Source organism: Lissotriton helveticus, chromosome 10 (genome assembly GCF_964261635.1).
Source record: "Lissotriton helveticus chromosome 10, aLisHel1.1, whole genome shotgun sequence".
Classification (NCBI taxonomy): Eukaryota; Metazoa; Chordata; class Amphibia; order Caudata; family Salamandridae; genus Lissotriton; species Lissotriton helveticus.
The window spans coordinates 9093078-9107379 of record NC_136071.1 but is presented as its reverse complement, the minus strand read 5'-3'; the positions used below and the strand labels follow the sequence as shown (position 1 = coordinate 9107379).

At 50.3% G+C, this 14302-nt stretch overlaps 1 protein-coding gene across 1 annotated transcript in view; it reads right to left on the bottom strand.

The window, feature by feature from the left end:
• ALAS2 (5'-aminolevulinate synthase 2) overlaps positions 1–14302 on the bottom strand; it is a 70994-nt gene that overhangs the window by 13147 nt on the left and 43545 nt on the right. Inside the window, exons 6-8 of the mRNA XM_078664538.1 lie at positions 11388–11567; positions 6227–6391; positions 3754–4022 (exon numbers count right to left, since the gene is read on the bottom strand). Of these exons, the coding sequence (XP_078520664.1) occupies positions 3754–4022; positions 6227–6391; positions 11388–11567 (614 nt within the window). The remainder of the gene's footprint in view (positions 1–3753; positions 4023–6226; positions 6392–11387; positions 11568–14302) is intronic.

Sequence of the window (14302 nt, the reverse complement as noted above, 5' to 3'; positions counted from 1 at the left end):
CTTTCTATCGTGTGTGTCTCCCCAGCCCCACGCTCCGTGTTGCTCACTCCCTCATGTGCTGCTCTTTCTGTCGTGTGCGTCTCCCCAGCCCCACGCTCCGTGTTGCTCACTCCCTCATGTGCTGCTCTTTCTGTCGTGTGCGTCTCCCCAGCCCCACGCTCCGTGTTGCTCACTCCCTCATGTGCTGCTCTTTCTATCGTGTGAGTCTCCCCAGCACCACGCTCCGTGTTGCTCTCTCGCTCCTGTGTGCTGCTCTTTCTGTCGTGTGCGTCTCCCCAGCCCCACGCTCCGTGTTGCTCACTCCCTCATGTGCTGCTCTTTCTATCGTGTGCGTCTCCCCAGCACCACGCTCCGTGTTGCTCTCTCGCTCCTGTGTGCTGCTCTTTCTGTCGTGTGCGTCTCCCCAGCCCCACGCTCCGTGTTGCTCTCTCCCTCATGTGTGCTGCTCTTTCTATCGTGTGTGTCTCCCCAGCCCCACGCTCCGTGTTGCTCACTCCCTCATGTGCTGCTCTTTCTGTCGTGTGCGTCTCCCCAGCCCCACGCTCCGTGTTGCTCACTCCCTCATGTGCTGCTCTTTCTGTCGTGTGCGTCTCCCCAGCCCCACGCTCCGTGTTGCTCACTCCCTCATGTGCTGCTCTTTCTGTCGTGTGCGTCTCCCCAGCCCCACGCTCCGTGTTGCTCACTCCCTCATGTGCTGCTCTTTCTATCGTGTGCGTCTCCCCAGCACCACGCTCCGTGTTGCTCTCTCGCTCCTGTGTGCTGCTCTTTCTGTCGTGTGCGTCTCCCCAGCCCCACGCTCCGTGTTGCTCTCTCCCTCATGTGTGCTGCTCTTTCTGTCGTGTGCGTCTCCCCAGCATCACGCTCCGTGTTGCTCTCTCCCTCATGTGCTGCTCTTTCTGTCGTGTGCGTCTCCCCAGCCCCCCTCCATGTTACTCTCGCTCCTGTGTGCTGTTTGCCCTCTCTTTTGCTTCTCCCCACACCCCGCACTACTCCATGTTGCTCCATCTCTTGTGTACTTTACCTCACATTGCTTTGTCCCTCATGTGCTTCTTTTCCCCTCCTCTCCCCACCCACTACTCCCTGGTTCCCCCAACCCCCTCCTCCATAGCTCCCTGAACCCCTCCCGGAGCGGTGTATGTATATATTTATTTTGTACTTTTTTTTGAGGGCATGGCAGCTCCCATCTGCTGCAGGCACCTCCTCAGTGCAGAAAGTACTTTTGCTCTAAAAAGTCAATCAAAGGAAATGGCGCCCACAACATTCTCCTGGCACACGTGTGCACGCTGACACATGCTTGCACACGTCATCACACATGCACACACCAGTGGAATGACGCAGTCGCCAACAGAGGCCACGTCATTGAGCCTGTTTTCTTTTTTGCTGATGTTGCATAACCTGGGGAAAGTCCTTGTATCCCTTTGCTACACAACATCCCAGAAACCATTGGCAAAACCAATAGGACAGCAAGGCTGGACCAATCGTCTTTACCAGCTCTTGTTTTCAGGTCTGGCTTTAGCCAAGACCTTTTGACTTTAATAACATTATATAAATATACTTCTATACATATAGGGGCTTGAACGAGCTCTCTTCGCCCTCAGAACTGTTGGTCTGCCAGTCCCACGTTTCTTCCACCCCGTGCAGCGTGCGGCGGTGGATGCGTCACGTCACGGACTGACTCACTTCACTGTAGGTGCAAGTGACCTCATTCTGCCCTTTCGCAAGGAGGCCCTCCTCACACAGAGCAGATCTCTTTAGTGCCAGGGGCTACTCTGGTAATGTGTCTGTGCCTTTATTTTATTTGTTACTTTTGCTTTTAGCCCGTGTTTCTTTTTTATATATTGCTGAGGGCCCAGCAGCTTCCTCAACAATAACATTTTGCAAAAACCTTAGTAAACAAAAGCATTCACAAAGCCAAAAGGCTGGCAGTCTGTGCCAGAAATATTCGCTTTGACAATACTTGCTTCAGTGTTTATATTTTCTTATGTTTTCTTTTTTTCTTTTACTCGGTGTTGCTATTGTAAGTTCTTTATTTCTCACTGTATCATTGTGTTGTGGATTTGTTTAGCACATTTCCTACACACTTTTTCTCTGAGACATGTCTCATCTCTCGCATACACTCACTCATGGGGATGATGTGTCTCGGACACACTCACTCACTCACCTGGATGGGTTTGATGTGGCTCGGACACACTCACTCACCCGGATGGGTAGGATGTGGCTCGGACACACTCACTCACCTGGATGGGTATGATGTGGCTCGGACACACTCACTCACCTGATTGGGTATGATGTGGCTCGGACACACTCACTCACCTGGATGGGTATGATGTGGCTTGGACACACTCACTCACCCGGATGGGTATGATGTGGCTCGGACACACTCACTCACCCGGATGGGTATGATGTGGCTCGGACACACTCACTTACACCCAGATCGGGATGATGTGGCTCGGACACACTCACTCTCACTCACCCGGATGGGGTTGATTTGGCTCGGACACACTCACTCACCCGGATGGGGATGATGTGGCTCGGAAACACTCACTCACTCACCCAGATGGGGATGATGTGGCTCGGACACACTCACTCACTCACTCACTCACTCACCCGGATGGGAATGATGTGGCTCAGACACACTCACTCACTCACCCAGATGGGTTTGATGTGGAGCGGACACGCTCACTCTCAATCACCCGGATGGGAATGATGTGGCTTGGACACACTCACTCACCCGGATGGGGATGATGTGGCTTGGACACACTCACTCACTCACCCGGATGGGGATGATGTGGCTCGGACACACTCACTCACTCATCCGGATGGGGATGATGTGGCTCGGAAACACTCACTCACTCACCCAGATGGGGATGATGTGGCTCGGACACACTCACTCACTCACTCACCCGGATGGGAATGATGTGGCTCGGACACACTCACTCACTCACCCGGATGGGTTTGATGTGGCTCGGACACGCTCACACTCACTCACCCAGATGGGGATGATGTGGCTTGGATACACTCACTCTCACTCACCCGGATGGGGATGATGTGGCTCGGATACACTCACTCACTCACCCGGATGGGGATGATGTGGCTCGGACACACTCACTCACTCACCCGGATGGGGATGATGTGGCTCGGACACACTCACTCACTCCCCCGGATGGGAATGATGTGGCTCGGACACACTCACACTCACTCACTCACCCGTATGGGTATGATGTGGCTCGGACACACTCACTCACTCACCCGGATGGGTTTGATGTGGCTCGGACCCACTCACTCACTCACCCGGATGGGTTTGATGTGGCTCGGACACACTCACTCTCACTCACCCGGATGGGGATGATGTGGCTCGGACACACTCACTCACTCACCCGTATGGGGATGATGTGGCTCAGACACACTCACTCACCCGGATGGGGATGATATGGCTCAGACACACTCACTCACTCACCCGGATGGGGATGATGTGGCTCAGACACTCTCACTCACCCGTATGGGGATGATATGGCTCAGACACACTCACTCACTCACCCGGATGGGGATGATGTGGCTCGGACACACACACTCACTCACTCACCCGGATGGGTTTGATGTGGCTCGGACACACTCATTCTCACTCACCCGGATGGGGATGATGTGGCTCGGACCCACTCACTCACTCACCCGGATGGGTTTGATGTGGCTCACACACACTCACTCACTCACCCGGATCGGGATGATGTGGCTCGGACACACTCACTCACTCACCCGTATGGGGATGATGTGGCTCGGGCAGTTGATGACGGGCAGGCCCGAGTCCATCAGGAGCTGGCGCATGTGCTTGACATTGCGTTGGTGAGCTCGGCGCAGGGCGAGTCCCTCCTCACTCTTCAGCACTCGCACGGACTCCAGGGCGCCCGCCAGGACCATGGGGGGCAGCGAGGTGGTGAAGATGAAGCCGGCGGCATAGGAGCGCACCGTGTCGATGAGGGCGGCCGTGCTGGCCACGTAGCCCCCGACGCAGCCAAAGGCCTTCCCTGTGGAGAGGAAGAGACACGGACGTTACATGATGTGAGTAAGTAACTAACATTTGTAAAGCGCAAACGTTCACCGGGCAGGTATCTTGGCGCTATGGCAGTCTCGCCGGATCCTCAACAACAAATACACTTACTTCTGCCTTATCTTTCTCAGCCAGACCTAACCATGGCCCTTACTACACACCCTAAGAGAAATGGGCAGCCACACTCCAGGAGGAGCACTCGCGTGAGTGCGCTTCACTCTCACTCCCCTCCTCCTCCTGGACTTGTGACCGACTCTGCCCTCTTGAGCGAGAGGACACTCCAGGGTAAAGGGAGTGTGACCTGGAGAGCCACTCTGTGCCCCCAGCCCCTCTGGCTCTGTCTACACATATGGTGAGAATGACATATGAAGCAGTGGTTGTAGGGCTGTGGTGTGAGGCCAGCTCTGCTCCATTTCACTCTCACACTCTGCTGAGGCTTGACAGTGGCCAGGGTGTGGCCGCCTGTAGTGACGCACTCGCCGACAGGCCCCCGTAGAGATAAAGGACTCCCTGGGTACACTGTCCCTCTGTCAGCTCAGATAGGGACACTCAGGGCCTGGAGCCAGGGGGGGCAGAGCTGGGGTGCCTCGACTCCTGTAGAGCGCGTCCGAAACACCTCATGTCCAGTAGAGGGCAGCGTCGTTGTCTGAGCTCTTTCATGTCTAGTAGAGCACAGTATAGACATATGAAACCCTGTGTCTCTGGTAGGGCTGAGTATTGTCATTGCAATCTCGTTGTCTGTACAAGATCACATCATTGATGTCATAACCACCTCATCTGGAGCACAGTATTGTTTTCTTAACCCCTTCTCTACCACTGCACATTATTAACATCCTACCTTAGACTCAAACAGAGCACAGTATTAAGGCAGTTCTTTCACCTCTTGCATAGTATTAACATCATAACCCTTTGTTTTCTAGCAGAGCGCAGTGTTAATATAGTTCTTTCATATCTAGCACAGTATTAACATAAGCCTTTCATCTCTATCAAAGCACAGTATTAACATCATAACCCTTTCATTTCTAGCAGAGCACAGTATTAACATCATAACCCTTTCATTTCTAGCAGAGCACCGTATTAACATCATAACCCTTTCATTTCAAGCAGAGCACAGTATTAACATCATAACCCTTTCATTTCTAGCAGAGAACAGTATTAACATCATAACCCTTTCATTTCAAGCAGAGCACCGTATTAACATCATAACCCTTTCATTTCAAGCAGAGCACAGTATTAACATCATAACCCTTTCATTTCTAGCAGAGAACAGTATTAACATCATAACCCTTTCATTTCAAGCAGAGCACCGTATTAACATCATAACCCTTTCATTTCAAGCAGAGCACAGTATTAACATCATAACCCTTTCATTTCAAGCAGAGCACAGTATTAACATCATAACCCTTTCATTTCTAGCAGAGCACCGTATTAACATCATAACCCTTTCATTTCAAGCAGAGCACAGTATTAACATCATAACCCTTTCATTTCAAGCAGAGCACAGTATTAACATCATAACCCTTTCATTTCAAGCAGAGCACAGTATGTATGTAGTTCTTTCATCTCTACCACTGTATTATCATCATAACTCCATTTTTAGACTAGCACTGCTATCATTATCTCTTCATCTGTAGAAGAGCACAGTGTTCCCATCTTAGGCCCTTTGTCTAGGGTAAAGCACTGTATTGTTGTCTTATTCCCCATGTCTTATGCTGAGTGCTTAATAACCACTTGTCTCTAGTTGAGCGATATGTTTTTCAACCACTAGCTTTTTAAACCTTCACTTTTTTCTCAATTTTGCTGGTCTTATGCCACTGCGGATGGGGCTATTAAAGAAGTGGCGAAGTTACCCAACAAGCTAATGCCTCTTGCAGCCCAGTAGGGCTGCAGCAACCTCTGTGACTTGTCAGGTGGTGCCTAACAGGTCACTGATGCTGCTCCAGCCCTACTGTCCTTCAGAAGGCACTGGCCTGTCCGACGTCAGTCGCTATCGCCTTCGGTGCTCATGACGGCTCCCGGCCGTCATGAGTCACGGTGGGTGTGTGCTGATGACGGCCGGGAGCCGTCATGACCACGCCCGCGATCGGAATGTGCAGCATCGGCGCGGAATTCCAGCCGCAGCCAAGGTGCTATAAACCCTGCCACCTCTGGAAGCAAACACAACAGGCCATCGGTTCCTACCCAGCGTTCCAGAAATGACGTCCATCTTCTGCATGACTCCGTCACGCTCGCCGACGCCGGCTCCGTGCGTGCCGTACAGTCCCACAGCGTGCACCTCGTCCACAAACGTGATGGCTCCGTACTTGTGAGCGACATCGCAGAGCTCTTCGAGTGGACAGATGGCCCCTGTGAACATGGCGAAAAAGAGACCGGATCAGGCAGGCATGGGTTGGAGATACATATATACATATATATATATATATATATATACGTTCGTCCATCTGTTAAAATGACGTTATAGTTAGGTATGGTAATAAGATCTTCGCTTTCGTTAAAAAAAAACTTTGAAATTCACTGAAAAAAAACCAAAAGTTTAAGTGACATTATAGTTAAATGTTTGTAATGAGATAAAAACTAACATTTAAAAAACAAAAAATACTTAAATTAGTTATAGTTCCATGAGCGAACTATAACTTGCGCCCCTGGTCATCCATTGCTGATGACTGCACATATTACATCACTCGTGACATACTAAATGACATCATTGATGACATCACTGATTACATCTCAAATTACATCATCCAATCTACTGCTCCTCAGATCACTCTATAAACCTGTAGATCATTTTAGAAAACAAACGGCCCACAGGCACATACAGCTTAGATTGTATGTCTGTCCGCGTTGGCGTGTACAAAATGGGAGTTACATAGTCCTTGAGAAAAGTCGGACTCAGTACGTTAACAGGTATATGGTGCGCAGCTTTACTGCTTTACTGCCACTAAACCTTAAGTGCAAACAGAACTTCATTTAAACAAGGCAGAGACTGAGCGCAGCTGGAGTGGTTTGCAGACTGCGTTACTTATAGGTTGTGGCGTAAATCAATGTAATGTTGTCAAAATATGTGAGAAAAATTAAAGCGTATCCTTACGTAACATTATTTACCTGTGGATCTCTGTGCACACGCTGCCGAATAAAGAGATGTCTTGTGGTGCTATTGACAATTTCTATGTAAACTGGATTTTTATATGTTGTATATATATATATATATTTCCGGAAGTCCAGTGAAAAATTGTTGAAGAACGTATAATTTAGTGGTGACTCACAAACAGATCTAGTTGCATCATAATTGTAAGTGTAGTTCTAATTGTTTACACCATTACGCCCATTTCAGGACCATATGTTAATTATTTTTACAAACTATGGAGGGTTGTGACTTGGTTTTGCAAGCCTTGCCAGGGACGCAAGCTTAGACGCGAAGCCGTTGACTTAAAATTCTATGTCAGACGAGGTATTTAACGGCTGCATCTCATTAACCCCTTCCGTGCGGGGGTAATTCCCCCGCTGTGCTGGGGGGCGGGGGGCACGCACAGCGCCCCGGTGCTCATGACGAGCTGAGCTCGTCATAACCACACCCGTTCCCGTGGAACGCTCAGCACAGCAGGGGAATTATCCCCGCGTGTGAGCGTTCCACGGCACATGACGAGTTCAGCTCGTCATGACCACCCCCGTTCCTGTGGAACGCTCAGCACAGGAGGGGAATTATCCCCGCGTGTGAGCGTTCCACGGCACATGACGAGTTCAGCTCGTCATGACCACCCCCGTTCCCGTGGAACGCTCAGCACAGGAGGGGAATTATCCCCGCGTGTGAGCGTTCCACGGCTCATGACGAGCTGAGCTCGTCATCAGCACCGTGCCTCATCACGAGGTCCGCTCGTCATGAGCACCGGAGCGCCGTGCCTCATGACGTGGTCAGCTCGTCATGAGCATGGATGAGGCTACGGCAAACAATCATCACACACTCTTTTGAGCGATATTCAAAGTTGAATACATTTCAGATTGCATTGAAGACTACGGAGACATTGTTTGTTATGCATCATAACCTAGTAAAAAAGAGCACAATCTCTGCTAAGTGGAGCTGCTCTCATACCTATGCTTCATGCCCCAGGGGTTGCACAAAGTTACGTACATTCGCACGACAGAGGTGACAGCAAATGGAGTCTTGGTGCAGCGCAGTGATACCTTCCAAAATGAAAAGCATGCAGCAAAGAGTCCCACTCATTGGATGACATAATCAGTGACATCATCAAGATGTCATTTGAGATGTCATCAGTGGTGATATCAGTGATGTCATAGAACATGTCATGAGTGATGCAATATGTGAGGTCATAAGCAGTGCAGGCTCAAGTTCTTGAACTATAACTAGTGAATTATAGTGTTTTTTTAGTTTTTAAAAGTCAGTTTTCATCTCAGTACACCACCTAAATATAGTGTCACTTTTGTTTTTTCAATGAATTTCTAATGTTGTTTTTCTGTAAATTAATATCTTATTACCATACCTAACTATAACAACACTTTATCCTTTTTTCATTTAATTTATTTATTTTTGAAATGTGACGTAAGAACATATCACCATACAAAAGTATACCGTCTCTTTAAACGTTGTTTTTTCAATAAATGTACGTTTTTTATCACTTTCAGCCCAGATTCCATGCTGTGTGCAACAGAGGTTTGCAGCAGGCATTGCGCCCATTCCTGCTGCGGGTAAACAACCCCTCGGCGCGCGGCCTTCAGCGATGTGCAGCCCTGCATTGGCCTTGTGCCCTGACCACTGCAAGCGGCAACCTCCGCGTCTCCTGCCTGAACGGTGCCGGTTCGCCACATGTTCCTTCTGCCCACCCTCGGTTGCCAACTCACTGCCCCTGCCTCTCCCTCCTGCCCTCGGTTGTCAGCTTGCTACCCCTTCCACCTACCCTCCATTGTCTTTGTTCTGCCCCTGCTCCTCCCGCCTACCCTCTTTTGTAGCTTGCCCCACTCCCCTCGGGTGTCAGCTTGCTGCCCCTACCTCCTGCCCTCTGTGGATCATGTTCTGCCCCTGCCCCTCCCTCCTACCCTCTGTTGTAGCTTTCCCCCCTGCCCCTCCCTCCTACCCTCTGTTGACCATGTGCTTCTCTTGCCCCTCCCGTCCATCCTCTTTTGTTGGTGTGGCCCCCTCCCCTCCTGGGCAGTGTGGGGAAGTGGGGGGGGGGGGGTCATAAAGAATCCACTCCACCCTAATTTGATGTCCTTAAAATCATCCTTATTTAAAAGGTCAAGGGGTATTTTACAAAAACTAAAAATGAACATAACTAAAATCATTGCACCTGCTGGTTGTGGGCTGGAGGTCTACAACCATCCCAGACAAGCTCACAACCCCAGCAACAACGACTTCACACCGTCGCAAGACCTCCGCAACTCCCTCGCCACTTTCTTCCACTGCAAGATTGCAGATATACACGACAGCTTCGGGCCCAGACTCAGTCTCCAGCCACCAAACCAACGACCCCCACCACCAGCCTCAGTGCATGGACCCCCATCAGCACTGAAGACACCACCCGCCTCATGAACACCATCCACTCTGGCTCCCCCTCCGACCCATGCCCTCATCATATCTTCAACAAAGCCGACACCACCATCGCACCCCACCTCCGGAAAGTCATCAACAGCTCCTTCACATCAGCCACATTCCCTGAAAGCTGGAAACACGCAGAAATCAACGCCCTACTGAAGAAACCAACAGCGGACCCCAAAGACCTCAAGAACGTCTGCCCCATCTCTCTTCTCCCCTTCCCGGCTAAAGTCATCGAGAAGACCGTCAATAAACAGCTGACTGCATTACTCGAAGCAAACAACTCTCTCGACCCATCTCAGTCCGGATTTCGAGCCAACCACAGCACCGAGGCCGCCCTCATCGCAGCCACCGATGACATCAGGACCCTGATGGACAACGGAGAGACAGCCGCCCTCATCCTCCTCGACCTCTCGGCAGCCTTTGACACCGTCTGCCACCGCACCCTAATAACCCGCCTCTACAACGCTGGAATCCAAGGAAAGGCCCTGGACTGGATCACCGACAGAACCCAGAGAGTCCGCCTCCCTCCCTTCCGCTCCGAGGCCACCAAGATCATCTGCGGCGTACCCCAAAGCTCATCACTCAGCCCTACCCTCTTCAATATCTAGATGAGCCCCCTCGCCGCCATCGCACGTAAACACAACATCAACATCATCTCCAACCCAACTGATACTCTCCCTCACCAAAGACCCTTTCATCGCCAAAACCAACTTCCAGGACGGAATGAAAGATGTCGCCGAATGGATGAAGCACAGCCGTCTGAAGCTCAACTCGGACAAGACGGAGGTCCTCATCCTCGGACAATCCCCATCGGCCTGGGACGACTCCTGGTGGCCCACGACGCTGGGCACCGCCCGACACCCACGGACCACGCATGCAACCTGGGATTCATCCTGACTCCTCCCTCACGATGACCAAGCAAGTCAACGCAGTCTCGTCCTCATGTTTCAACACCTTGCGCATGCTCCGAAAGATCATCCGGTGGATCCCCACCGAAACCAGAAAGACGGTCACCCAGGCACTTGTCACCAGCCGACTGGACTACGGGAACGCCCTATACGCAGGAACCACAGCCAAACTTCAGAAACGCCTTCAGCGCATACAGAACGCCTCCGCACGACTCATCCTCGACATCCCTCGCCACAGCCACATATCCGCCCACCAGGGAAACCTACACTGGCTCCCCGTCAACAAGAGGATCACGTTCAGGCTGCTCACCCACGCGCACAAAGTGCTCCACAACATGGGCCCCGAATACCTCAACAACCGCCTCTCGTTCTACACCCCCACCCGCCAGCTCCGCTCCACCAGCCTCGCCCTCGCCACCGTCCTGCAGATTCGCAGAACCACCACCAGAGAAGGTCGTTCTCCTACCTGGCAGCCAAGACATGGAACTCCCTCCCCGCACACCTACGACTGACCCAGGACCATCTCACCTTCAGGAAGCACCTCAAGACCTGGTTATTCGAGCAATAGCGGCACCCCCCCCCCCCCTCCCTTCAGCGCCTTGAGACCCTCACGGGTGAGTAGCACGCTCTAAAAATGTATTGATTGATTGATTGATTGAAGCATGTACTGTTTGCAGATACAAGCAGCTGCAGTGCTGGGGCACAAGTGGGCCCCTCTCAGCCTTGCTAAGGGGAACAGAGACCCCATTTCTCAAAATGGTGGGCAGGGTGGGTACACCCCTGTTTGTGCCCTTGGTGACTGGCTTTATCCACATCAGGGTTCAACGTGGTCGAGAGAACCTGAATCCACGCAGCTTGGCCAAGATCACACGTGTCTCTGGCTTACCGTCCATGGAGTGCACCGTCTCAAAGGCCACGATTTTGGGTTTCTTGGGGTCCGAGTCCTTCAGGAGTTGCTCCAGGTGCGCCGGGTCGTTGTGGCGGAACACGTACTTGGGCACCCCGCTGTTGCGGATCCCCTGGATCATGGAGGCGTGGTTCCCCGCGTCCGAGTAGATCTCACAGCCTGAGAACGAGAAGATAAGGAGTCAAGCGCATGTCAATCAACCTACAAGCCAACATGTACCCCCCAATGGGGAGATATTGGGGTACTAACAGTGGGAGAGCATCTACGCCAAGACTGAGATACCTGCACCAAGAACCAAGAACATCTGGCTGTACAACATCAGCCAGAAATATCTCCACCCATCCACAACCACACTTGGTTCTAGGAGACCAGCACAGGGACCTTCAAAGTTCAAACCCAACTACAACTGAGTGTAAGACATCACTGCAGGGATATCAACACCCAGACCAACTACAACTGAGTGCAAGACAGCACTGCAGGGATATCAGCACCCAGACCAACTACAACTGAGTGTAAGACAGCACTGCAGGGATATCAACACCCAGACCAACTACAACTGAGTGTAAGACAGCACTACAGGGATAGCAGCACCCAGACCAACTACAACTGAGTGTAAGACAGCACTACAGGGATATCAGCACCCAGACCAACTACAACTGAGTGTAAGACAGCACTGCAGGGATATCAACACCCAGACCAACTACAACTGAGTGTAAGACAGCACTATAGGGATATCAGCACCCAGACCAACTACAACTGAGTGTAAGACAGCACTACAGGGATATCAGCACCCAGACCAACTACAGCTGAGTGTAAGACAGCACTACAGGGATATCAGCACCCAGACCAACTACAACTGAGTGTAAGACAGCACTACAGGGATATCAGCACCCAGACCAACTACAGCTGAGTGTAAGGCCACAGTACATATGAACACCCATTACACCTTATAAAACAGCAGTACTAGGAATATCACACCAGGCCTTATAAGACAGTAATCCTGAGACATCAACCCAAGACCAGCTACAACTCATGATAAGACAGCAGGACAGGGCTCTCCACACTCAACTACACCTGCCAACACTCAAGCAGTAGGTACACCGAGTCACAACTGTACGTTATGAGATAGCACAACTGCGAATCGAAAACCAAGTGCCCCTGAGTGTAAGACCGCTCTCCAGAGAGGTCAACACCCTGACCAACTACCCCTGATTATTAGATGGCAATATGGAGATAGCCACCCTCAAACCAGTGCACCATTGATATTCACACCCAGAGTAACTACACCTGATAATAACACAGTGCTCCAGCAATATTCACACCCAGAGTAACTACACCTGATAGTAACACAGTACTTCAGCAATATTCACACTGAACTATACCTGATTAAAAGGCAGCAGTCTGGAGTTATCAACTCCCAGGCTAACTACTCTTGATTGTAATACAGCACTTTGGAGATATCTTCACACAGACCAAGCTACACCCTGTTGTATGTCACGACTATCAGCAACAAAAAAGTCATCTGACTGAAATATCATGTACTAAATATTGATCGCAAAAATGTCCCATACGTTGTTTTTTTCTTTTAACTCAATGGGGGAGATATTTTTGTAGACTGTAGTCAGTACATGATATGTCTGGGTTGAGACATTCTTGTACCATCCCCTACACACTTTCCTCTGAAGCAGTCCAGAGATTTCCACCAGACATGTCCCGAGGGAATTCTTAGATATTTTTCTCTTTTCTGGATAACAAGGGTCCGGTTACTAACTAAAATTACCTCAGGGTATACCACTATGTATCCTTTTATTAATGTGGTACCCTAGGTATAAATAAAACAGATTACCGCAAGATACTAAAGGGGTATGGCAGCAGATATTATGATACTTGCCTACCCATATTTTTAACCAACACGTTTCTGCCCTTCCTAACAGCCTAATACGTCTTGGGGCATTCATCAGGGTAGTTAACTGTACCTAAAGCCAACTGGTATGATCGGCAGTTGATAAGGGAATGGGTAGGATCTAAGAAGGCACCACTCCTTGACGAATGTATGACTACAGGAAGTGCCCCTTCCTCAACAGACCTTGAGGCAAATAGCTACAAAAATATAGGTTTCTAAATCAGAAGTCTTAACCTCAGAGAGGTGGATTCTCTCTGTCTGTTTTTATTAAACACCCCCTTGCCTTCACTTGTTGATAGGATAGGGATACAAGTAAGAACCCTGATGAATGCCCAAGACCTGTTAGGCTGCCAGGAAGGGCAGAAACGTGTTGGTTAAAGCGATGGGTAGGCAAGGATCATAATATCCACTGCCATACCCCTTTAGTATCTTACGGTAATCTGTTTTATTTATGCCTAGGGTACCACATTAATAAAAGCATACTTAGTGGTATACCCTGAGGTAATTTTAGTTAGTAACCGGACCCTTGTTATCCAGAAAAGAGAAGAATAACTAAGGACTCCCATCTGGACAGCCCAAACCGAGGTTGAGTCCGCCCTGGTGATATCATCCTACCAGGGTGGGACGAGGTGGCCTACGATGAATCATGCAAAAGAAACAATTGATGGACGGAATGCGAACATAGCAAACATTCTTCCCCAGTAAAGAGATTTGGGTTTAATCCATCGTTCTTTTGCTCACCATTCCGCCCCAGTTTGGACCCATCCATATGCAAATCAGTCTTGACCCTGTTCCTTACGGGAAGAGTCCAGACCGAACTGCCAAGCCAGGTCCTCACTGGACCAGAAACAAGCATCCTGGGACCGGTTTTGGGGCATCACCCCTCATCAGCCAGGTTATCTTGAATCCAATGGTGTAGTGAGCCCCGGACTCACGTCTGAGCATACCCTGCCAACTTAGGCCGACAAATGCAAAAGAAACAGTGAGTCTT